Below are 24211 nucleotides of genomic sequence, written 5' to 3'. Positions count from 1 at the left end.
AACCTTTTAGCCGTTTGTTTTTTCCCCCCCTCCCCCCCCCCCCCATCTTGCTTATATTATTACCACCAGCTCATGCACAGGCGTCAGCACTGCATGTAACACGACAGGACTTTCAGGATCTCTTTTAATGAAATTGTAAAGTAAAACAGTACTTTTCAAAAATAGTCCTAAGGAACTAAAAAAAAAACCCCTCTCTTAAGAAACTGTATCCATAGAGTTTTGCCCAACAATGCAAATCTCTAAACTAAAACCCAAATCTAGACATCTGAGAGTTCAAAGCTATTACAGTGAAATTACTTCTGCAATCTGTCAATATAAAGGAAGAAAAAATAAAGTTCTATACATATGAATTTTCAAACAAGCAAATGACCAACTCAGAGGCAGAAAAAAAAGTAGTTGAGACTAAACTTTCACCTGTGGCTCACGGAACTCAGCTCTTCACCTAAACTGTGGTAACAAACCAATACCTAATAAAAAATTTTTTTTATGAAGAGTTATGGTTGCACATATTTACTAATGGTAAGTCACTCACATAAGACAAACATTTCAAAGTCAGGAAATTAAAATGTAACTTTAAAACAACCAAACTATATTCAAGGGCAAAAATTTCCCTCTTAGAGGACAATTATAACTGAATCATTCAGCAATGAAATCTACCCTCCTGTTCAGAAACACAGGAAGTCCCCCATCACATCACCCTGAGTTCCTTGATTAAATATTGAAGATCAAACTTTGTTAACAGCTGCTCAGCCTGGACACTACATGCAGCATTATTCACCACCTGCCACCTCACAGCAGATACCAGCTGTGCAGCCCCGCTTCATTGTTTGTGGAACCTTTTAGAGAGTTGTGCCAGCGCCCCCATGGCCTCCATGATCTACTCAGTTCCACTTGTTTTCAACAGCATTCCAATGATGGTATCTCAGGTGTCTTCCACAAAATGTGAGGCAGATCTGTGCTTTCTACTGTAATAGCTACTGAATGGAAAGGATGGGTTGTTCTTTATAAAACCATAGTAATTCTTCTGTCTCTCCCACTAATACTGAAGTGGTAAATGAGGATAAAAGCTGCTGCTGGAAGCTTAATCCATTTCCAGATATGGTATGAGGTGGTTTTTTTACCTCTTTATCACATATTAGATTTTGACCTTTAAAACTCTGAGGTCCTGCAGAGGTACACATTACAGGCATTCCACTCCAGCTCTGTGCTGGTCTGAAGGAATGACACTGCCCAAGACTCAGAGAGAGATCACTGCATTGAGGAGTTGTCCAGATTTCTGTCACACAGGAGACCAAACATGGACTGAATCAGTTTTAATTTCTCTTGGGATTAAAGTTGCACAAAGAACAATAGCCCTAGTTGACTAAGATGAACCATAGGAACTGAGGAGTACATTTCTTACAAAACACATCACACACTTTCAAAAGCAACACAGAGGAAAAAGAATTAGCTATACCAACTGATTTTATAACCTTTTTTTTCTAGCCTTCACTTTCCCTAAGACTATGATTAGATTCAGCAGTTCTGAGACCACTAACATTCTCATTTCACTCCTGCTACACTGAATACTGCTGAGTATACAGGCCAGTTTGGCACTTCAAAACTAAAAGGTTACCAGCACTAACTGAAGCCAGCCAATGCTCCATTTGCAAACCCTTACATTCATAGCTTTACAACTGTGCTTCACCCTCACCAATTCCGTGATAATCCAGTCAACACTCTCCACTCTGCGAGAGAACCAGTTTTGTTATGCATACCAGTGGGGACCAGGTTGAGATGAACTGTTCTTAAAGTGCCACTAAATCAAACTACCCCTTGAAAGGCAAATGCAACATTCTGCTGTACAAAACACTTGACTAAGTGCATTCATTTTAGAAGAAGACAAAAGATCAGGTAAAATTATATGACCTTCAGTAGCTTATAACAAGAGCTGGAAGAGACACATGGGAGAGAAAACTAAGAAGCAAGGCATGTTAGGAGTGTTCATGCTGCAAAAAACTCCAACTCCTCAAAACCATAATCCATTAGTTGGAATCACAATTTTTCTGTTTATTTACCTTCTTATTAAGCCAGTGCCACAGCTTGTCGTGGCAGGGGGAGATGGAAGAAAAGAGAAAAAAAGACAAGAACACAGTGGAAAATTATTGAAAAATGCAGTAATAGTGAGGGGGGGGAAGCAATGACAGGCAGGCAAAGTCATCCACAGAATGAAAACGAAATTGTTCAAGACACAAAGGTAAACCGCAATAGGAAGAAAAGATCGTAACAACTTCTAATGTAAGAACCTAGGTTTCACTATAAACATGCACTTTTTAAAACAAAGAGGGATACAACAAATGAATAACTTCAAAGACATTAACAGAGCCATCAGCATCACCTGGGCAATTCCAGCTTAACTATACCGACAGCTAACATTTCAGATTTCAGAGCAGGACTCGCAAAAGTACTCTGAGAAGGGCACCTTACTGAAACATCAAAACTTAACATAATACTTGTTTATTGCAATAATACTCCCATTCAGGCAGTTTTCTATATATTTCAAAACTTTCCTATTATGTGAACTATATCAATTTTATACGGTTTTTAGTACCACATTCATATTACAACTTTCACATTCAATGGCACATCAAACACGTAATTAAATCTGATACACACACAACAGCAAATTGTAGATCAAATAAATGTATGGATTTCATACAATTTTACTAGTTGTGCAAAAGGCTCTTTGCACTTCTGAGCAGTTAATTTCTCCTTTTGTACTACAGTTATTTTTCCTTGTTAATTCTCACCCATACTGCTCAAGTACATCCATTTTAGGGCCTAGTCATACTCTTAATTCTAGTAGTAATCAGCAGCATAATCACAACAGTGAAAAGCTTTAATATTATTATTCATTCATATTAGCAGTTAAGATTGAGTAAGTGATGTTTGCTTCTCCCTGAAAACAGCATCCCTGAATGATCAAGTGATCAACAAATCCAGAGTTTTCACCAGTTACCAGAAATTATATTAGCTCCCAATGAAGACAAAACGTAAAGACATTTCAAATTAAAAAAAAAAAAAATCTCAGAACATTAAGTTATATCAGAAGCAAGAAGCAGATTTAAGAAGAAACACAAACATCAGGAAACATGAAAGTAAAATACATCATGAAGCACCCACATTTATTAGCTTTTAGTACTCATGGAAAGAATCACAGTAATGACAGGCAATGACAAAGCTTCAAAAGCCTTAAATTGACACTGTAGAATGTGTTCCTGTTTCACAGGGGAACACGTGATATAATTTATCAGTGAAAAAAGGTAAAGTTGTTTACCAATTCAACAACACACTTCTGTCTCACTTTTCTTTTGCATATTAAAACCCACTAAACATGAGGGCAATTTTTGGAAACCACTTAGATCTCATCGCTGTATTTCTCCACTTTGCAACTCCAACGCAACAGAAGCTAGAGCTCCTATTGTTAGTCTGACAGTTTAGCAGAATTTGAAAGAAGTCTTTGGTACTTTTCTACAGAAATTTCAGCCTCTTGGAATTGGATGATAAATACAATAACTAGAAAATAACTTCATATGTAGAAAATAACAATCATTTTTTAATTAATGTTTAAGACAATATTGGGGAGGTTCTACCTGCCTACTGTCTTACCAGTACCGATTAAGTAGTTCTGCAAATGTGATCAAACTACATTTCAATATAGGCTACCACTTAATCCTAATCTTCATGTCATTCAAAACTAATACAGCCACTTTTCCAATATTTTATTGGAAAACTATTTATGTAAGATCTTACATGTAAAATCCGTCGCGAACTGTTATCAAAATAAAACTACAGTCACCTATTAAAAGATAAGTCACCTTTTAAAATAAAAGTATCAGTTCAGCAAATTATTAGTTCTTGACTGTTCAGAACACAATGCATGGTATCATATCTATTAAGTTCTAAAGATGACTTGGATGATAACAGAAATCCCCCAACTCTTTCCTCCAGGAAGTCTCTCATACCTGAACTGCTGTGTCTTGTTGGCTCAATGGGGCAAATGCACAACCAGGGACTAAAGAATATAATAAATGCAGGCACAGCTTCACCTGCTGTTTATAAAGAAAATTGCTTTCTTCTTGATCAGAACTTCTCTTCAGCTCAAATTTGTCTGCTTTTCGAGATAACCAGAGGATGATGAGCAGTGAGGAAGAAAAGCAGTTCTTTACTTGCTGCTTTTATTTTAAAAACAGACATAATCAGTAAGGCTCAAAGACTTGCATGAATGACAATGCTCTCCCAGTTATTTTCTGGACCATCTACACTAGCCTCCTAAACTTAGTCTGGGAGAAAAAGACACGCTGCTCTAAGATTATCTTCCTTGTCCTCACTACCTTTAACTCAAAACTGGAACTATTTCCTCATCAGGCATACCACCTTAGAAAGACCAAGTAGCACCACTAGATCCTTGTGTGAAACAGACCTTGTCAACAGCTTGCGGTACTCAGCCTCCAATTAACTCAGTATACAAAAACCAAACCAAACCAAACAAACAAAAATATCACTAAGCAGCTTCAGCTCCCAGGAAAAGAAAGTACAAATAAAATAGTAAAAAATTAAACACCTAATCACAAAGGAAATGATCATTCAATCTTTGTTTCTCTCACACACATGATGGTAAGCTGTAACAATCTACTCCATGAAAGTCTATTTTGTTTGCATACTTTTACTTCCTCTTCAACAGTGCCTACTGAAGCCAAAAAGTTTGGTAATCCAACTTAAACATAGGTCATCCACCCTTCCTAAAAAAACTTGCCAGTGTATCAATTTCATTCCTTTCCTTTCCCTGTCCCCACACAAAAAAAAAAAAAACAAAACAAAAAAAACACACAATTGTCAATATCCTATAGCATTGCTTCCCAAATTCTCAGATAAGATGCATCCATGATGCTACAACGCAAAGAATAAGTATATCTAGCAGAAATTAAAAGATATGAAAGTATTAGTATGATAAGCATTGGAAGACCATGTAAAGTCAAGCCATCCATGATAAAGCCAAGTGAACTGCAATTAGAATAGACAAGAGCAAGGACAACATAATCATGCAGATTATCAAGCATCCTTCTTGTAACAGCTAGGAGAGCTTGAATTGCTTTAATACACATAGCACAGACTCAGAAGGAATATGACTGTCATCTAAAAAATGAGGGGGAAAGGGGAGATGGAGAAAAGAGTTATGCCAACACTGTTCTTTTGCTTAGACAAGAACAACATGAATATAAACTGACCTTAATTACATTTAAGCTGAAGAGTGGCAAGTTCTGATGCACATTACGACAAAAGCCCTACCTTCCTTAAGGAGAAAAGACTTAGTGGAATTAGGAAGAATACTACATCATATTGTTATGCAATACAAGGATACTAATCTGGACCACTCATGAAATACAATATATACAATATTGTGTCTAGAGAGTCTACTTACTTACAAACCAAAAGCTTTTAATGAAAAGCTTTGCTTAATGCAAGCTTTTATCCTTACATGTTAATACTTTCCACTCCCTTTGGAAACCCCCTTTATCATTACTTATTTTCTACAGCCATTTTAATGCTTTCGTTAACCTTTTGACATCCACTTACTCTTAGATTTGGGCTTAACTCTTCCTTTTCCTGTGGGAATTCAGAGCTATAAACTGCAGATGGATCTGCTGAGGTACAGATGCTCTGACAAATGTACTTACAGGGTTCGGCTCTTCAGTTACACAACCTCTGAGGTAACAGCTTTTTCTAAAGCAGAGAACACTTCACCAACACTATTACGGAAAGCACATTCTTACACATGAGCATAGTTATTACAAACAAATTAATCTATCTATAATTCTGAAAGGAGTCACCTTCACATGTTTTACAGTGCCTTCCACCTCTGCAATTTGCAATGCAAATGTATGGACATTTTGAGTGGGGGAGAAGGTGGGGGAGCACAGCAGCCTTATTCTATAGCTCTCCCCAAATACCTTATCCCACATCTTACTCTTTACAAAGGGAAGCATCCCTTCTGTACTGCCATGCCACTGTGTTCAACAACTATCCGTCCACACAGTACAAACAAATACGTTTGAAACAGCTCAGGCCCTACTTACAGAATAAAATGGGTTGCTTTTTAAATTAAGTTTTCACACCGGAAGTAGGAACATCTCATCATTCAGATTAAAACTCCTAAGTTTACCTTCAAAATCTTCGTAATCAGGTAAGGCAACTGAAACATAAGAATTTTGCTTTACTCAGGTAAAGAATCTCCTAAACCTAACTCAACAATTTAAAAGTGACTTCAGTCAAGCTTTGCATGCAATCATTTAACAAAGTTTAAACGTGTACTTCAGTGTGAACAGAAGAGACATGGTTTAAAATACACCATAAAACTGACAGTTTTACATGAGGGACATGTCCATTAGCGACAGACGTTTATTTTAGAATTAGAATGTCTCAGCATACAGTGAACAGGAAATATAACAAACTTCCAGGTTGCTTAAGGAAATAAGTAGAAATACCTTACTGTCAAGCTTTAGCATGACTCTTCCAAGCCCTCTAATAGGCCGTGGAGCAAGAGCTTCCTGACGTTCCTTCACAAAGTTTTCACCAACTTGCCACCAACTTTTGCAATGGTTTGCCATGAAGTTCAAAACTCCAAAATGAACCATGAGTTTTTTAAGCGCCCAGACTGTAACCACAAGAAGAAAATTAATTATTAGAGGTTTCAGAGGAACATCACGAGACTATGAATGTATTCAATTCCGAAAAACCTATTAGAAACCACTTTCAGGATTTTCAAGTGGTTTCAGTGCTAATCTCCTCATTCGATTTACAACTGTGCTTATCCACACAGAATTCAGACGGTAGCAGGAGAAAGATGCCGGTGGCACTACCTGATTATGCAGCTACCAAATTTGAGCAAGGCCTGGGATAAGCAGGTGCCATTCCACGATTCCAGTACAGTGGGTTAATTACATCTTCACACAAACAACGTACCAAACAACCACACATAAAATACCACATTCAGAACTTAACAGTAAAAGAAAATTTCCAGTCTCAATTCTGAAGTTTAAGGCATTCTGTATTTCCAAAGCTGTATCTCTTCTTCAAGAGCCAATGGCAGCTCATGCATAATTCCACAGTAAAAAAAATGTTCATTTAAACCTTCAACTGAAATACAACTTCTGATTAATTTTGCTTTTAAACATCAAAAAGATTATTTTGAGATCAGCTTTTTATCTTGCCTTGAAGATCATCACAAAAATCTTCAGAAAAAATCCATATTGCTCCTCAAAACCAGACACAGAAGAAATATTTATAACTTCCCCCCCAAAAAAGTAGTACGTCAAACAAGCAACTTTTCTCCAATGCTCCTAATACATATCCACCGCAAAATAAAGAGCTTCTCAACAACACTAGAAATGTCTATCATTACAGTTACAGAAATAAAAGCTCATGTCCGTTTACTTATCATGAAATAAAGACCAGAGGCTTTTGCATAAACCTTTTGGTTCCAATTCCGCGCTGGCATTGCTCTCTCTCACTTACTACAAAACTTGTAAATCATCACAAACAGGAATGTAAAATCAAAAACTGATACATACGAAACTTTCCTTGGAAGGTAGGAGATCTTTATTAGTCATGAAATATTCGTCACATTTTTTTTAAGTCAACAAAATGTTACACCACTCAAATTATCTATCTTCTCAACACTGAAAAGAAGCGAGCCATCTTCCAAAGCACTAACATCAGAACAGTTCACACTATAAACAAAGACTTGTATTACAACTGATTTTACTGGAGTATCGATGCAAACATACCAGTCATAAAAACATCATTACAGGATTCATCTCCCTAAAGGGCCAAAATTATTGTATGTAGCGGTAACAGACTGAAAGGTCTCACACCGCAGTCCTGCCGTGAATCACCGATACATAAACCTCTAAACAAAACTACGCTGCATCCCCAAATACTGGTTCTAAAGGAAAACAAAATGAAACTATTAGCACAGAATCACATCATTCTCATTTATCCCTAATTGTTCTCAAACCAGAATTTAGCAGAAGTGAACATCACATGTAGATCAAAAATCGGAATCAAAAATTCTACTCTCACAGGAAAATAACTTTTCATGAAAAAGCTAGCAGTACTCCTCCACCTATACAGTATTTACAGCAAGACTGGCTATTGAAATCACCATCCTGACATGCAAGTGTACTTTTAGTAAAGTTTTTTTATATACTCCAAATTAGACTAATTACTTGCTGCCATATATCAACACCACAATAATTCCCTCATCAAAAATTCACATCATGTTTCTACTTGGAGATATGTAAATGACATTCACAGCCCAAAAGGTTAACTTTCAGTATCAACAGGGCATTCATGAAAGTTCCACAAGAGCCCACTATCTGTAAAACACTTGTGTAATAGTTTTAAGTTGTTTTTCATGGAGAGCTCACTCAGTTTTCCGACATTTGGTTTACTTACCCTCTGGCACCACCACGTGGAGAATTTGGGAAGTTTTCTCTTGAAGAAATAATCTTTCTACTAAAGATCATGTGGCAAACGTAAGAAAAAAGGAGAGTGCCAGCACCTAACTTACAGGTTGAAGTTTTCTAAGATAAAATGTAACTCGTGGTAATAGAGAAACTGCTGCTCAGCAAAACAGAGTAAGCTTGCAGTTTACAAAGTGAACATACCTGAAATGGCATTCTAACCTTCTGCTATTATTTTTTTTAAAAGTATTTAAATAATTTCTTGTAAAATAACTGCTTCTACTTTCATTGCAAAAGTGATGTTAGGAAGTGCTACAGTCAGTCACGCAGCTGTAATTAAATTAGGTTAAACAGAGGTAAGGGAGAAAAACCTAAAAGGGCTGTTATTAGAAACTTAGGAGCACAAGAACAGAAAGGCTCCACAATAAGAAATTCTACTCCAGGAATCAAAAAATGACCTGAAGACTAAAACAGACTTAAAAAGCAGCATGCAACAGAAAAAGCAAGGAAGTAAATGAAAGATCTTTAAAGGAGACATTACCAGGATTCCCAGGCTTACATCACTGAACAAAATGCTACAAAGCATTACACAACCCAGTTTATTGCTTAGCTTTTGAATTCAAAAGTCTTTTTTCAACTTTTCATTTTATGGTATAATTATGCTATAATTTTTCCACCTTCTACATTAAACAATTTTAAAAGAGCACCTTATTCTACCAAAGAGCAAATGCATTCAAGAGAAAATATTAGTGGAACAAAAGTATTTCTAATAATCTAATGCTACTTCATGTAAATCCTGTCTACCAATATAAGGAACTCCGGTGAAATTAACACCTTTCTATTTGGGGTTTTTGTGGGGTTTTTTGTGGTTTTGTTTTGGGTTTTGTTGGTTTTTTTTTTTTACTACACACAATACAAGCATTCTTCTTAGAGGTCTCAGAAGTGCTTAAAGTTACTAATCTGCTTAGACTTCAACAGTCGCAAGGAAACTTGCTTTATACACCTATTTTTCACAACTGAGTATTTTTAACACACCTCTCTTTTAACAATCCAGGTTATCATCATTGATCTTCTGATACCTAATGTGACCTACCATTCTAAATTTGGGTCTGTTAATCATTACATTGCCTTTTCATAATATTTTTGTGGTGATCTAGTTATATTCAGTTACATGCCAAGAAAAAGCACTTAATGGCTCAGTGTCATTGCTAAGGCAAAAAGTCACAAAAATTCCCAAAATTAATTCCTATTTTGGCACGAGTTTATTGTTTGGGTAGCTATTGTAGAACTAATGACTGGTAGCACCAGTATTCATCTATCTCTGTTATAGATGTACACTTTAATCTAGGTTTGTGTGGCTCAAGCTTACAAGCATTGTTGTCAGCCCAGCTGCAAAACTATTGAATCCATTCTTCCTCCACCCAAGTAGGTATTTCTGAACAGTGGTTAAGTCACACCTTGACCTTTCTTTTCAGTAAATTAAGCCATGTAAGGTCTGCTTCTAGTAAGTGTAAAATTTATTTTCTAATTCCTTTACCATTTTTATGATTTATGTATGAGCTACATCCAACATGCCATCGCCAGTTCCCATGATCCCCAGACACCAAAACAAGGCAGGACCTTCTGTAGTAAAGTAATCACACTGGAATGAAACAAAGATCAAACCCCTCTCTCCTCTTTCTCTGTATTCAGCTGTTCATATGCCTAACCGTCAAACTACCTTCTAGCTGCTGCTACAGAGCCACAGCCAAACATGCAGCTGTTCCTTTTACCATGCCTCTCAGAGCCCTCAGCCCCCTGACCTGGCAAGCACAGCCCCTCAAGTCATGATTTCCAGATTCCCAACGAGACGGTTTATAATGGCTCTATGTACCGGGTGTAAATCGCAAGGTTTTGGTAGCAGGGTGGCTGCTGAGGGGGCATCCATGAGACAAGTGGCTGCCTTGTGCCAGACATAGTCAGTTCCAGGTGGCTCCACAACAGACCCACTATAGGCCAAAGCTGAGCCCATCTGGCACAGTTGTGATGCCTCTGTGAAAATTTAAGAAAGAGCAGAAAACACTCAAGAGGAAGGAGAGGACGGAACATAGAGAGAACAAGTGCATAGAAAGGAAGCATGTATAGAGGGATGAACAGAGGGAATAAAAAGGCCAGGGGAGCAGAAGTGCTTCACAGTGCAGCAGGTACACCACTCAGAGGGACGGTGGCCTATGGAAGACCCATGCTGGAGAAGGTACACCTCTTGAAGGGATGGTGGCCTAGGGATGAGGAGATGCCTGAGCTAGTACCGTCCCAAAGGGACTGCAGCTATTGGATGAGCCCACACTGGAAGACAGGAAAAGAATTATTGGCTCTGTGGGTACTTGGCTGCTCTGGGGCCAACCCATCACACCTGGTAAAAGGGAAAATAGCTCATTTCAGTGTTAAATGTTAAGTGTTACGTTTTTCAAATGTTGAAAATTAGCATTTTAACTGAAGTTCAGAGAAATTCCAAGCAAACTAGAAATGCCCTATGCACTTCTGCTTACAGCGGAAGGATGGGAGAAAATGCCTTCAGACTCTATAGCAGCTCATGAGTATTTCCAGAGTTCCCATCTTCCCTATTCACCCCCCAAAAAAAGTATTGGAAAAAGTGGCATTCAGTTTAAAAATAACCTCTTTAGATAGCTATGGCAACTACTCCATTCTTGCTTGGTATTTAAGAGAACAGATGCATACAGATGTGAAGAAAGCAAGCTAATTAACCTCAGAGCTAGAGTTAGAATCAAATTTATCTTGTGACTTGTCCACAGAGCCTAGTAACCCATTTTTAAAGGAGATTAAAAGTTAGCATGAGCTTACTTCACTGTTGAATAACAGCTAAAAGATTCTTTATCTATAGGTGCAAAAACACAAAAGACATGACATTGAGAAGAACATAGTACTCTAAACCAGAAGTATTCTTGCCATATATGGTATCGCACTGAAGTACTCCAGGTAACAACAACAGTGAACAGACCAAGAAATTTTACAGAGTTGTCCACTACACATTAACAGACAGTGCTCATCAATCTTCCTACCTGAAGCTATAATTCAGTCTTTAAAAAGCTTTAAATTAAAACTCATATAAGCCTGCAAGCCTTTCCTTCTATTTTATTTCACACAAAGCCTAAGGCTCTCCAAAGCCATCATTTAACATACACTCGCAATAATTGCATTATTACCTGCAAAAGGCACTGGCAATAGCTGCACAATCCAAAAATTCAGCCAGATCTGAACAATGACAATGGCCCACACAAGTGTAACAAAGTAAATATCACTAGTTTTCTTTTTTCTAAGAAAAGATCCAATCTCAGGTCTTTGTCTGCTTCCAGAAGAGGATGAAGAGTTGGAGAAAGATGATGAAGCATGTGGAGGCTGATCACCTTCTGTTGCTCCTAAAACAAATACAAATAAAGAAGTGGAAATTACCACATTAATGTTCACCACAGAACAGAATATGCTCCCTAGTCACAAACTAACTTTTTTTTTGTAATTTCTCTAAAAGACAGAGACAGCCTTGGCACTGAATTTTGAAAAATCTATAACCACAAGGCTGCGTAAGCTCTCCCACATCGTGTAAAACCATGCTGAGCAATGCTCAGAGGAGAAGAAAAGGTGTTACAGCTTCTAAGAGTTATCCTGTCACGACAGGTAAAATACAAGCCAAAGATATTGTATCAAAGAACCGTAAAAACATGAAAAACACAAAGTGTAATCCACTTGAAGAAATCCAAAGCCTTAAAAGAAATGTTGGATTCCTCTTTGTTTCAAGGACTCAAAGCTCATTTAAATAAAACATATAGCATACATTGCAAAGAAAGCTCGTTCTTGGAGATTTCTTACTACACTTTTTTCTTTTCCTGAACACTAACATAACAAACACAGCACTCACACTGTGACCCTAAATTATTTGTTTGTGTAACATATTTTAATAATAGCAGCAAACACAAATTAGAGGGTAACAAATGCCATTCTCTCATTTGTAAATAAGAAATAGGAAACAGTCATTTCAGGCAAATATTATGTCCAGACTAAAATTCTCGTATAGAGAACATAGACTGATTTAATTAACTTCTTCGTTGTTAAATCTGCCTAGTATGGGTGACACCAAATCCATCTTTAGTCAGTGCATGTAGAATCTCTGAGAACACCAGTATTAACTTTTATTGAGGGCCCCATGCTGGTGGTGAAATGCACACGCTTCGCACACACTGTTACTTTAGGAAAATTTGTAGCCATGGTGGAAGAACGCACAAGAAAACCTGGAAAGTTACTCCAGGCGGAAGAATAAAATGCAATTTGTTATGTTGGTACATAACTACAGCAGGTAAGCAATGGACACAACTCTTTCACTGGATGTGTGTCACATCAACACTTTCCTCCCACGTAGAAAAACTACCATAAAAACTGAATTACAATATACTACATGCACATCAGTCAAACGACTCATGTTCCACACACGCAGTCTTAGCTGCAGTGTGTCACGAAAGCCTAAAGCATGACACCTAGAAAGTACAAAAAGACCAGACAGATTTGTCATATGTGTACAGTGGTGGTAAGTGACAAATTCTACAGCTTCACACACTGGGTGAACACTCTCCTTTTGCAGAAATGTGCACTGGTGTTTTACAACCAAGGGGAACTATTTTTAGAGCTTATAAACACTTCCCCACTATACTAATACAGTAATGCAGATCTACTAATTCACCCAGTTGAAAGGCACCGGGATGATGACAGAAACATCAGCTGGTTGCTGGTCACATATTTGGTGGAACTTCAGAATATTCCCAGACATTACAGCATTCCTGAAAGAAGGAATCCTGCAAGCAGCTAAACACAGCAGAAGCTCCAAGTGGAGTGCTTCTTGGCAAATCAGTTCATGTCTCAAAGGGATGAAGGCCAGCCCTATCAGACAAACTACACTTTGGAGAAAAAGACAGGAGCTAATTATTCATAAGGTGAGAGAAAGTTACCTGAAACAGAAGTTTTCTTGAATGGACAAAGTGGTTTTGTCCTAAGAAATGGAGAAGCTATCATTCCCCTGCACTTCTCAGTCTATTTTTAACAAAGCAAAAGAGTACTAATCGAAACAAGTGGATTCAGCTTACAGTGCACTAAAGGAACACAAGTTTGAAAGCAGTGTGTTCATAATTGAGAAAATTCGGCCATCAATTTGAACTTACTCAACACTCTTCTTCTTACTTTTTTGCTCCAAAATTAATATACTAAACATAAGTAGTAACATGACAACAAGCAGAAACTCAAATATTTATCAAAGGGAAGGAAGTGCTAAAAGCCAAAATACAAGTAACAAAGAAATTTAATATTCTGAATTCTATGCCTGAAGATTAAAGTTTTCCAATACTTTTTGCTCAAAAACCCTTAGTAGTCACTTTGATGAAAGAACAGAGAATATTCCTTCTTTTGGTAATGAAAAAGTTGATTTTTGCAATGAAGTAAACCTTAGTTAAGGAACAGCAACAGTAATATTAAGAGCAGTACCAACTAAACAGCCTCATTCTCTCACAGTTTCCCTATTAACTTAAGCAGACTGTACACAGAATTCAAAACACAGATGGAAAAGAACTGAACGGGGGGAAAAATAATTAAGGAAAAAAAAGAATAAAAACTCCTACAGGATCCCAAGACAAGAAAGCTTTTTCAGAATGCAGCTGTGCAACACTTTAAGTAAAACTAAACTGGCACTGCCAAAGACCCAGTATGTTCCCCATGACAAACACACACTCCCCAGCACCAGAACTGCCATGCGTGTGACTGTACAGTAGGTAAGTCAGTTCACAAAGTTGATCCACCTAAAACAAGCCCATTGAACTTCATGAATGAAAGAAGTCCCATTTTGTTGGCAAGATATGCTCTGCAAATGAAGACGTAAGTGCCTCGCCAACACAAACAGGAAAAGAACTATCGGAATACTGATTTAGAGTAACTGCAGGTTCTGTAAAACCATTTAGTGTGTTTCATGATATTTTCCGAGATGAAACCTGAAAAATAGCTTTCAATCTTCCAGCTAAGAAGTATGACAGTCTTTCCCAAATGGCTAATATAGTGCCCAGTAAAAAATTCTAGCAAAATCAGAATGTATGGTACTTATTTGGATATAATAAAAACAACAACAAAAAAAATCAATTTTCCAGGCTGTCTTAAGACAGTTTCTTTTCTTTACAATATACATTCTCTGTCAACTTCTTGCTAGCATAGCATTTGGACTAACTCTCCTCCCCTTCCTTAAATAAAAGGAAAAGGAACAGCAGCATAAACAGGAAGGCAAGCATCTGCACTTTTGTGGAGCAGGGTATCAGAATAAAACCTTCGGAGTTACATGAAACAGTGATTTTGTTATTAACGAAAAAGTCTTTCAGAACACCATGATGAAGGTACCTCTCCATGAATAACCCCATTTTTCTATAATTTCAAGAGAGTAAGTTTTTTTGGTTTTGGTTGGGGTTTTTTTTTGTTAAGAAAACAAAGAAGCTGGGCAGGAGAGGAGAGAGAGGGTAAAAGTCATAACTACATTTAAGGATTTCATTATCTAGTATTCAAAGCCAACAAGACAACAGAATCTTGCCTCAAGGCAGCTAACAAAATACTGCAATGGTATCTGCTGCTTAAGTTGCAGACTTCTCATTTGCTGTACGCTCTGGAAAGTCTTGGGACACCAGGAAGGACAACTTAGACCAGCTCCACTGGTATTATTACACTCCTCATCCCCAACTATAAATACAGGTATTCAACAACAAAATAAGGAAAACATGAGTGTTAAGAGGAACCTATAAAATCAACAGCTTATTTGCCCTCCTGTTTTTTTCATGAACAAATTTAAGCATGAGAACAGTAAAAACATGAAGCATTGATTATTCTATAATTTATTTAATACAGTATAAGCATTATTATTGCCACTGATGACTAATGAAACTTGATAACCACTGATCCATCTAGAATAGATACAAGGAAGTCTGCCATTCACCTTCGCCAAAGATGTGAAAACTTTCAAAATCTTACAATTCTCACAAAACAGATATGTGTTACATTAAAAGTTCCAAAGCAAGAAAACAGAACACCCAAAAATCACTGCAGAGAAAAAACAGAAGACTTGAAGTTTCTTAACCCTGCAGTTAAAACCTTTTGCTGTACAAGAGTAATGTTTCACCACCATTCACACAGCAGATCCAAACTAAAGATGACCAAAAGGATGCTTAAGATGTATCACAGTATAGAATATTAATTCCTATCAGATTGTTAGAAAATTATTTGAACTATTGTTAGGAGTGAACAGAAAATTCCATACTTGTTCTTTTCCTGCTGTGAAGAAAAACAACAACAATTTGCAAGACAGAAAAAAATTGGGGTCAATTTCTTAAAAAATAAGTCAAGAAACTTTCACTGCAAAAGACATCTTCACTATAAAAGACACCTGTGGTTTTCTTTCGACCCAAAGAGGTTACAAAACGAAAACAGAAAAAACAACTTACACAGAAGAGAAAAAAGTAATGTCTATGTTAAAAACAAAAAAGCAACAAACAAGAATAGAAGCATTTACACAGTGCATTTGAGGGAGAGTGTTGTTTGACCAAATGTTCAAAATTTATCTAAAGAAATAAAAATACTCCCATTTCCAAAATTAAATATTAGAGACACCAATATAAGAGAATTGTCACCATCATGCTTCATTCTCAAGTTTCAGGACATAATTTCACATAGTTCTATATTTATTTTGATGTGAAATATAGAAACAAAGGTAAGAAAATAAGTTGTGTAAAGCTGCCCTTTTCACATTTAAAAATTAAGCGTTTTCAAGTACAGTTTACAGTGACATATTTAAAACAGGAAGTGTGTTTCAGCTGAAGATTTCTTCAGAGCCTGTTCTACCCTCTTTCACCTGGTGGTTGAACTTTTTAGTTTCACGAATGGTAGCCTTTAGAGAAGTTTGTAAAGCCACATGCTCAAAGCACTCTCTCCTGCAAAATCACTATCTTTCCTCCTCTGGCTCATGAGTTACACATTACAAACAATATTAAGAACAAACTGTCTTGAAATAGACAACTCAGTCAATTCCAAATTAAAGTTTAGAAGTTCAGATTCTGTCAAGTTGAATGACCTGTTTTGTCTCCTTGTGGGAAATGAATAAAATCTTTCAGTGTCCAGAGATCTCCGTAATAACTTGTTTTTCTAGTATTGCATTCCATCAATTGCCCACCCAGAAAAATTATTATAAGGTTCAAAATCAGCAATGGATATCTAAACACCTTCTTTGCAACTCTTTCAAGCCATTTCTTACAGATTTCTAGCTGTTATTGCAGATGAAAGTATCTTGACTCAAGCTACTGTGTCAAGTAAACTCACTACAGGAAAGACTTTGAGCATGCCATTGGTAAATGCAGAACAAAGTGGGTTTTTGTCACTGTGATGAACACAAAAATTATTCCAGTCTATCTGTACCTGGTCCAGGAATCCAGTTATAGCTTGTAACTGCCAAGAACTCAAAAAAAGTCTAGGGAAAATAAAAAATAATAAAGAAAAGGGAAAAAAGCATGACGTCATTCTAAAAAAAAAAAAAAAAAGTCCTTCTAGTGAGGCCTTCTAAAGGTACAGCCAGCCATGCAAACTATCAACTGCGATAAAGCTTTTATACTACTGTCATACTAACATTTTCAAAAATAGATAAACCTGTTTCACAAGGTAAGTATAAACGTGGGGGTTTTTTGATAGGGTGATGAGGATAAGGACTATTTTGAAATTTGTTCTTAATTCCCTCCAATTCCATGCCTTTAGAGCAAATTCAAGTGTTTCTTACAGAGTGTTCAGTCACCTGAGGGTTGTGAGGAACGTTCATTACTGGACTCATCTTCTGTCACTGAAATTGCCATGGCAATTGTTGAAGCAGCAATGGAAATCATCTGACCAGGAAGTTCTGCTCCTGTAAAATATACATGTGCATGTAAATAAAGAAAAGCTTAAGCCTTAAAATGTTTTATTTGTTGTTTGATATCCACCGAAGCTGTTAAGCAACAGAAATGATATGGAGAGACATTGTGAAGTTTTTTGTATGTATTACATGTAGTCAATATGACCAAACACAAACAAGCTCTATTAATTTTAATATTTTAATATTACAATAGACCTGGAACCAAAACACAAAACCAGTTATTTGCTTAGCACTTTCCTTCCTCATGCACTGCTACCGAGTCACTCGCAGTTGCTGGCAGTTTGATTAATCTAAAAATCTTTGTACCAGATAATCAATTTTATTAACCAAGGTTATGATGACTTCCAAGGAAACTAGACAGGAAAAAAATAATCGTACAGCTGGTACTAGAAAGGAACACCCAACATTCACTTTTATGTGAAATTGACTCTTAACACGCAAAACCTATTTTTCTCAAAGTATAAACACAAACCACACTTTTAAGAAAATGGTATTTTAAAAACAATTGACTGGACACAATTGCTGGATAAAGTTGTCTCAGTTTCCCTCATACTCAGTATTATAGGAGCTATTATACCCATATTGCTCCTTTCTTTCAAAATTAGCCTCTGATTTCAAATTGCCTTGGCTCCCTTTATGCTTAAATCTGCATATAGGATTCTGTAAACCTATTTAATCAGACTTGATAATGAGAGTTGCTACTCTGCTGTGGAAATGAACAGACAGTCCGTGGCAATGATATTCTGTGAAGAATCAAAGATTCACTGCAGCATGAGTAAATCACTTTGAAACAAATGTACTAAAAATCTTACAGTAAATTCTTACAGTCTGTGTGATATTGAATTTACAGTAATATGGTCCAGATTCTTTCACTTGACTTTACAGAACTTCTTCCTCAAACAGTATAAGAAATAGAGACTTGTTCCTTACCAGAAGACTCTTTTCCGCTCTGCTGTTCATGCAACATGCCTACAGTCATCAGAACAACTATAACCAGAAACACAGGGATTCTCCAGGAACCTGCTACAGAAGCTGCAAGATACAGGGTTCAGGGGGTTTTTTTACAAGAAAAATTACACCATTAATGACCTCTACATTTAGCAAAACCAAGAGAGGCACCACATCAACCAAAAACAATCTGGGCAGAAACTAAGAAGTATCATAAAGCAAACAAGTTTCCTACACTCGCAGAAATGAAGAACAGAAAACACAGGTGAACAACTTTCTCAACGAAAAAAACCAAGTTGTGACCATTCCCATATTCAGCAACTATGCTGACAGAGAACAATTTTAAAAACAACATGCATAATTACATGAAAATACACACAAAATAAAAATATTTTATTTATCAGAGCCAAATCAAGTCCTCCCCCCCAAAATCTACCATTTATGTTAGATCTCCACAGAGCAGCCTCAAGCAGTGCTTTCTTGCGTTTTGGCTCTTCAGCTAGCACTTCCAGCAAATACAAGATGTCAAAAAGTAAGCAAATGCAAAGCCATTGTAAGTACTTAAAATCTCAGGGAAGTGTCCCTACATGGTCAGAACAATCCCTGAAACCTGCTGCTAAAGCAGAGCAAATCATGAAATATATCATGAAACCTTTCATCATGATAGTCTTCCATTATCTGCATGATGATTCCACCATAAACTCTGATAATAATACATTCTGATAATCTCTTACACCAAGTATGTAAAATAAATCTAATGCTAATAGATTACTACACTCCTACATTTGTATTAACAGACTATATGGATTACTGGCAAATTTATTTTATATTGGTGACATCATATTGACATGCTTCTTGACTACTGACACAATTTAGGGGTTTTTGCTTCTATTACTACCATTGAATGCATTTTACAGGTTCAGCCTTGGTTAATGGCTGGCTCTCAATAAACTACATTAAATAAACTAATATTAAAAATCACCACATCATCACCACCACGTGACCTCAGCCCATCCTCACTCTCAGGGAGTAAGTACCAGGTCTGTGATCCAAACAGGGGAAAACCACGGGAAGCACAAACGGAGCAGGAGGAGTGGAAGACACATGTTGTTCAGCATCCTGATGCCTTCCCGTTCCCTACTCCAACACTCCCTGTTGGCCACATGCAGCCAGAATTACTGAGCAGAGAATACAGCCTGCACCTCAGCTAAAACTTCATTATAAAGATTTAGCGGAAGAGCAAGTGAGTAGCGTTGTTTGCAAGACAACAGAATCCCAGTGGACGCATTAGAATAATAACTGCTTGTTACTCACCTAAGTGAAAGAGCAGCATAATCCAGACAGGGACAGAGATTGCTTTTAAGTAACGTTCAGTGCTTATATTCCACTTGAATGAAACCATCAGCAGGTAACCAACTACCAACGTCCATATCTTTAAGAAAAAGATACACACAGGTAATGTATACACACACAAGTACAACAGAGCTGTATTTTGATGTGAGCGTATACACACAAATGCACACACCCCTAACTGCCATATGGAGATAACTGAAGTCAGGTTCTAATTCTTGAAGATGACCGCATTTCAGAACTCTCTGTTAATCCCAGAAGTTTCTGCTCCACGTAACAGAAGTAAAGTTTGTGTAAAATATAAGGGCAGGCTAGACAGGCCTTTGGCCTGCCTTCAGGACGGTTCTAATGCGAGCGGGCATACTCGCCTTCCTGGACACAAACCCTGAAGAAAGATGGTTTTGCACCTGAGACCAAGCAATTATTCTGGAACTACTATTGAAAGGTGAGAAACTAAATAAAAGAGGGCCACCAATTGGCCCATGGGGAGACAGAGCCAGCAGAGCACCACTCACTCCAGCACAGAGCAGCATGCCAGCTCCTGGGGGGGTTAAGCCAAAGACAGTCACTAGGAACACCACAAAAACTGCTGTTCCTCAGCAGTGCTGGTCCACAAAGCAGTCAAGCCTTTAAACGAAGCGTGACAGGTAATTTTATTAAATATTTAACTACAAACACTAAGGAGACAGAAACATGCCCATGACAGCATATCAAGAGGCAGATGTGGTCATTTTGGTTTTGTTGCTTCTGTCTTCTCCAACTCTGCTCATAAGAGAAGAAAGAATACAAGATTATAATTAAGAATCTTGAGATGAAGAATTTGAGCTTGAAAATGGTGAAAAGAAGAATGCAGAAACCAGAAAAGGCAACAGGAACTGAAAAGCTGGTACTCAGCAGAAGATGTGAAATAAAAGAGGCATGAAAGCCTGTAAAAAATAAAAACCTCAGTGCTGCATTCTTAAAAAAAAAAAAAGGCATTTTTGGCACAAATTCAACAAACATTCTCCATCTATAACCAATTAAGGACAGCTTAGAGCTTCAAATTTGCACTTAAGTCCAGAACTGAAGTTCAAGAGGAGCTTCTATTAACAGCACTTGCTGAATCAGATGTCACTGTAAGAAGTAAGAATGCACGGCAGAGATACAGAACAAGCAATTAGACAAACACACCAAAAGAGCTTTCACCTCTTTATGACTCATGCTGAAGAGGCAACAGGCCCTGTGAAAGGCAGACAAGCCATTATGGACCCTGTTAACTTCAGAAGGAACACACACACACACAAAGTGATTTAAAATTGTTTAAGAAATGTGAAGAAATTTATACCCTTTTCATACTAACCTTTCTTATCAAAGCTGATCAGTTGAACTTTTCACTAGTATCTATCTCTAGTTTTGCATCAACAGAGCTGTGTAACGCTTATGACCAAATGTGGATTCAAGACAAATGCCTAAAACTAACACAACCCTTAGACATTAAGACTAAAGTCATAAACAAAGAAGCAAAAAAATTGTGATCTGAAATGCATGGCAGCACTCCTTTAACAGCACAGGTTCGTAACATTACAGCACAACTGTAATTGCAAGAGAACTCAGCATGAAGATGGTTTCCTAATCCTCAGCATCAGCCACACAGCATCTCTGTATGATAAATGTTCCAGCATCAAACCAATTTCTCTTCAGCTTTTGAATTTAATGATAAATTACAAATAGGAGACTTGGCTGTTTAACAGCCAACAAAGCCAAATACGTTGCACTGCTTTTAGCCACGCATGTGGCTGAACTAAAAGCCAGCATTTCAGGCATAAGTATTCCATAATATTTTGTGTTGTAAGTTACAATAATTCATCAATTCTCATTTCTAAAAGCTTAGCAAATGACCCAAGTATTTCTTCTTTCTACTGAATAGATAAAAATAGCTTATTTTAAAATAAACAAGTCATCTTGTTTTGGAGATCAAACAATAACAATCCTGAAGCCCTGTAAAAAAGCCTATGTAGTCAACCACCTCGTGCAAGAGGTTTAATTTCAGTGACACCACAAAGAAATCAGTCCTTTACTGGTTAGTGTTATGGCCAAGCACTTCCTTATGCTGAGAGAAATATACTGCACAGGAACTAGGGTAGCCTACTTCTCTGACCTGAGAAGCCTACTTCTAACAATTCATAGCTGAAAGGAACTGACAAAGCAAATTAATTTAAGTTGACATGGACTAGGACTTCATCCCATACTAACCTGGCAACAGTCGGTTTTTTGTTGGTTTTTTTTTTTTACTTTAACACTTTAAAAGCACGTTATGTAACCTTTCTCACTGGTTTTCTGAATAGTGTCCAGAGATTTGGACTACAAGAGGGTGTGAATATTAATAGCCTCTTTACTATTACACGTCCACCTCAACAACTGACATAATGGAAATGAAGAATAAAAGATACTGCCTACTTTCATTGACTGTAAATATTTCACTGAAACCAGAATGGATGCAAATTCTATGCTAAACAAAAACGCCTATAAATTTGATGTGTGAGAGTATACAGCTCACCAGGTAACTAAGACACACACCCTTCAGATATAGCATAATCCATTAGCTACCATAAACTATATCAAACCAAAGTCAGTTGCAGATGCCTAACTTTCATCGTGTACTCTGAGATTTTAAATAACTATTTACCCACAATTATTATTTACAGACATGCACAACTCACATCACAATTTTAGGATGGTTTATTCCTTTAAGCTTTCCTTCTTCCTTCCCTCACTTATCTTCGTTGGCCGAACAGGCAGCAAAGGCCTCACTCCTCATGTTTCCTCTGCATTTTGTAGCACCCCTTGCAAACTGAACAAAATGCTGTTTTGCCTTTAGACATATAAAGTGCCTGCTTCCCTGAACAAAAGTTGTAAAACTGCAGTGTAACTTCCCGGAGTCCAGCATCCACTTTTGTGTTAAAGTAGTAAATTTAAAAGGCTAGATTGAAACACATCTAGACCAGTCTGAGGGGCTTCAGTTCAATTTAAATTGCCCACTTGAAGGCAAAATTACACCAGAGAAAGATGCAGCTTTTATGTTAAACTCAAGCATCTGGTTCAGTGTTTCGATTTTTCTTTTAAATTTCCATGTTGGAAAGCCTAGGATTTATCATCATGACCGTATCTCCAATGTTTCTAGAAGTCTGTTGCCAGTTCAAATTGAGAGAATCAAAAACCTGAGACACACTTTTGGCTTTGGCATCATTTTTCGGTAATGAACTCTTTCTTGGCAGCAGTTTTACTGATTTAGACGGATGACTAAAATTCTTTATTCACGAATTTCACTCTCTTTTTCCTATCAGCAAGTTAATCTCAAAGGGAGAGGTTTTACAGATGAGGTCATTTAACAGCACACTGCTACTGAATGTAGCAGTTCATTCTCTTTCACTGCCATTCGGGCAGTACCACCTCTTCTGCACACCAACTTCAAGGTTCATCTAGCCAGCTCAAGCTCCCTAAGCTAACAAAAATCCATCCAGAAAAAAACCCCAAAATTTTATAATCTAATTCAGCTATAGTAAACAAGCTAACAGAGATAAGACAGGCACCAACAACAGGGAAACTGAAGCAGATGTCAGAAGCGGGATAAGCAAAAAAAAGCTCCTCACTGGTATCAAAGCTGTTGGAACAACTCAGCCTTCCTTGGAATGTTGCCCCAACAACTCAGCAGCCAGCAGCAAACACATTTCCTACCTGTGTCACGTAAACCACCCCACAGTAAGCACAATGGTGAAGACTGAGTATAATAACCAAGTCACTTTTTTTGATGTATGTCCTGCTAACCTTCTGAAGGTTTCCAGTCTTTAGCAAGGCAGGACCTACCAAATGGTATGTTTCAACTCCTTTTCTACCTCTACCCTCTACCTTTGGCACTTCAAAGTGTTTTTTTCCAGGCTGCTCTTTTCCGCTTGGAAACCATATGGAAAAGTTTTTGGAAGTTTGGTTTGGTTTTAACTGAGATTTTTAACACTGATGAAAATATGTATCCACTTCAAACAGATTCCTGTTTTCTGGTCTGTTTCAGGGTTATAACCAAAAAAAGAGTCCTATCTCATCACTTCCCAAAATACAATTTTAATTTGGAAATAGAGATTTCAATTAGGTTTTTTTTTAAATAGGAAATCCTTAAAAACATTGACCAAACATTCACATGGCACTTTTGCAAACTTTTAAAACAGTGCTACGCTGAATGAAGCTGGTCAAAGAAGTGATCTTTTAACTGCTTCTTCCTCCCCAGTGGCGATGCAGACTGGTGAAGGAAAATGAACCTACCACAAAAGCTGAGCAGAATAGTATTGGACTTGAAGTGACAAGTCATTAAATATATCGCTAAAAGCCAAATTGTGTGTGCCACTATGAACATCACAGTGTTTGTCTGTCCATTTAAAAATGGTTTTCTAACCATTAAAAAGCTAAGAAGGCA

At 37.3% G+C, this 24211-nt stretch overlaps 1 protein-coding gene across 1 annotated transcript in view; it reads right to left on the bottom strand.

The window, feature by feature from the left end:
• Nucleotides 1-19849, bottom strand: part of TMEM245 (transmembrane protein 245) — a gene marked incomplete at both ends in the record, with an annotated part of 41740 nt that extends 21891 nt beyond the window's left edge. Inside the window, 6 exons of the mRNA XM_010132662.1 lie at nt 2058-2081; nt 6525-6694; nt 11708-11920; nt 17353-17460; nt 18400-18501; nt 19732-19849. Coding sequence (XP_010130964.1) covers nt 2058-2081; nt 6525-6694; nt 11708-11920; nt 17353-17460; nt 18400-18501; nt 19732-19849 — 735 coding nt within the window. The remainder of the gene's footprint in view (nt 1-2057; nt 2082-6524; nt 6695-11707; nt 11921-17352; nt 17461-18399; nt 18502-19731) is intronic.
• Nucleotides 19850-24211: the final 4362 nt, after the last annotated feature.

The sequence above is a fragment of the Buceros rhinoceros genome, unplaced genomic scaffold (genome assembly GCF_000710305.1).
Source record: "Buceros rhinoceros silvestris isolate BGI_N320 unplaced genomic scaffold, ASM71030v1 scaffold38123, whole genome shotgun sequence".
In the NCBI taxonomy this organism is placed as follows: Eukaryota; Metazoa; Chordata; class Aves; order Bucerotiformes; family Bucerotidae; genus Buceros; species Buceros rhinoceros.
Note: the sequence above shows the minus strand (reverse complement) of the source record. Positions and strands in the feature narration are given on the sequence as shown.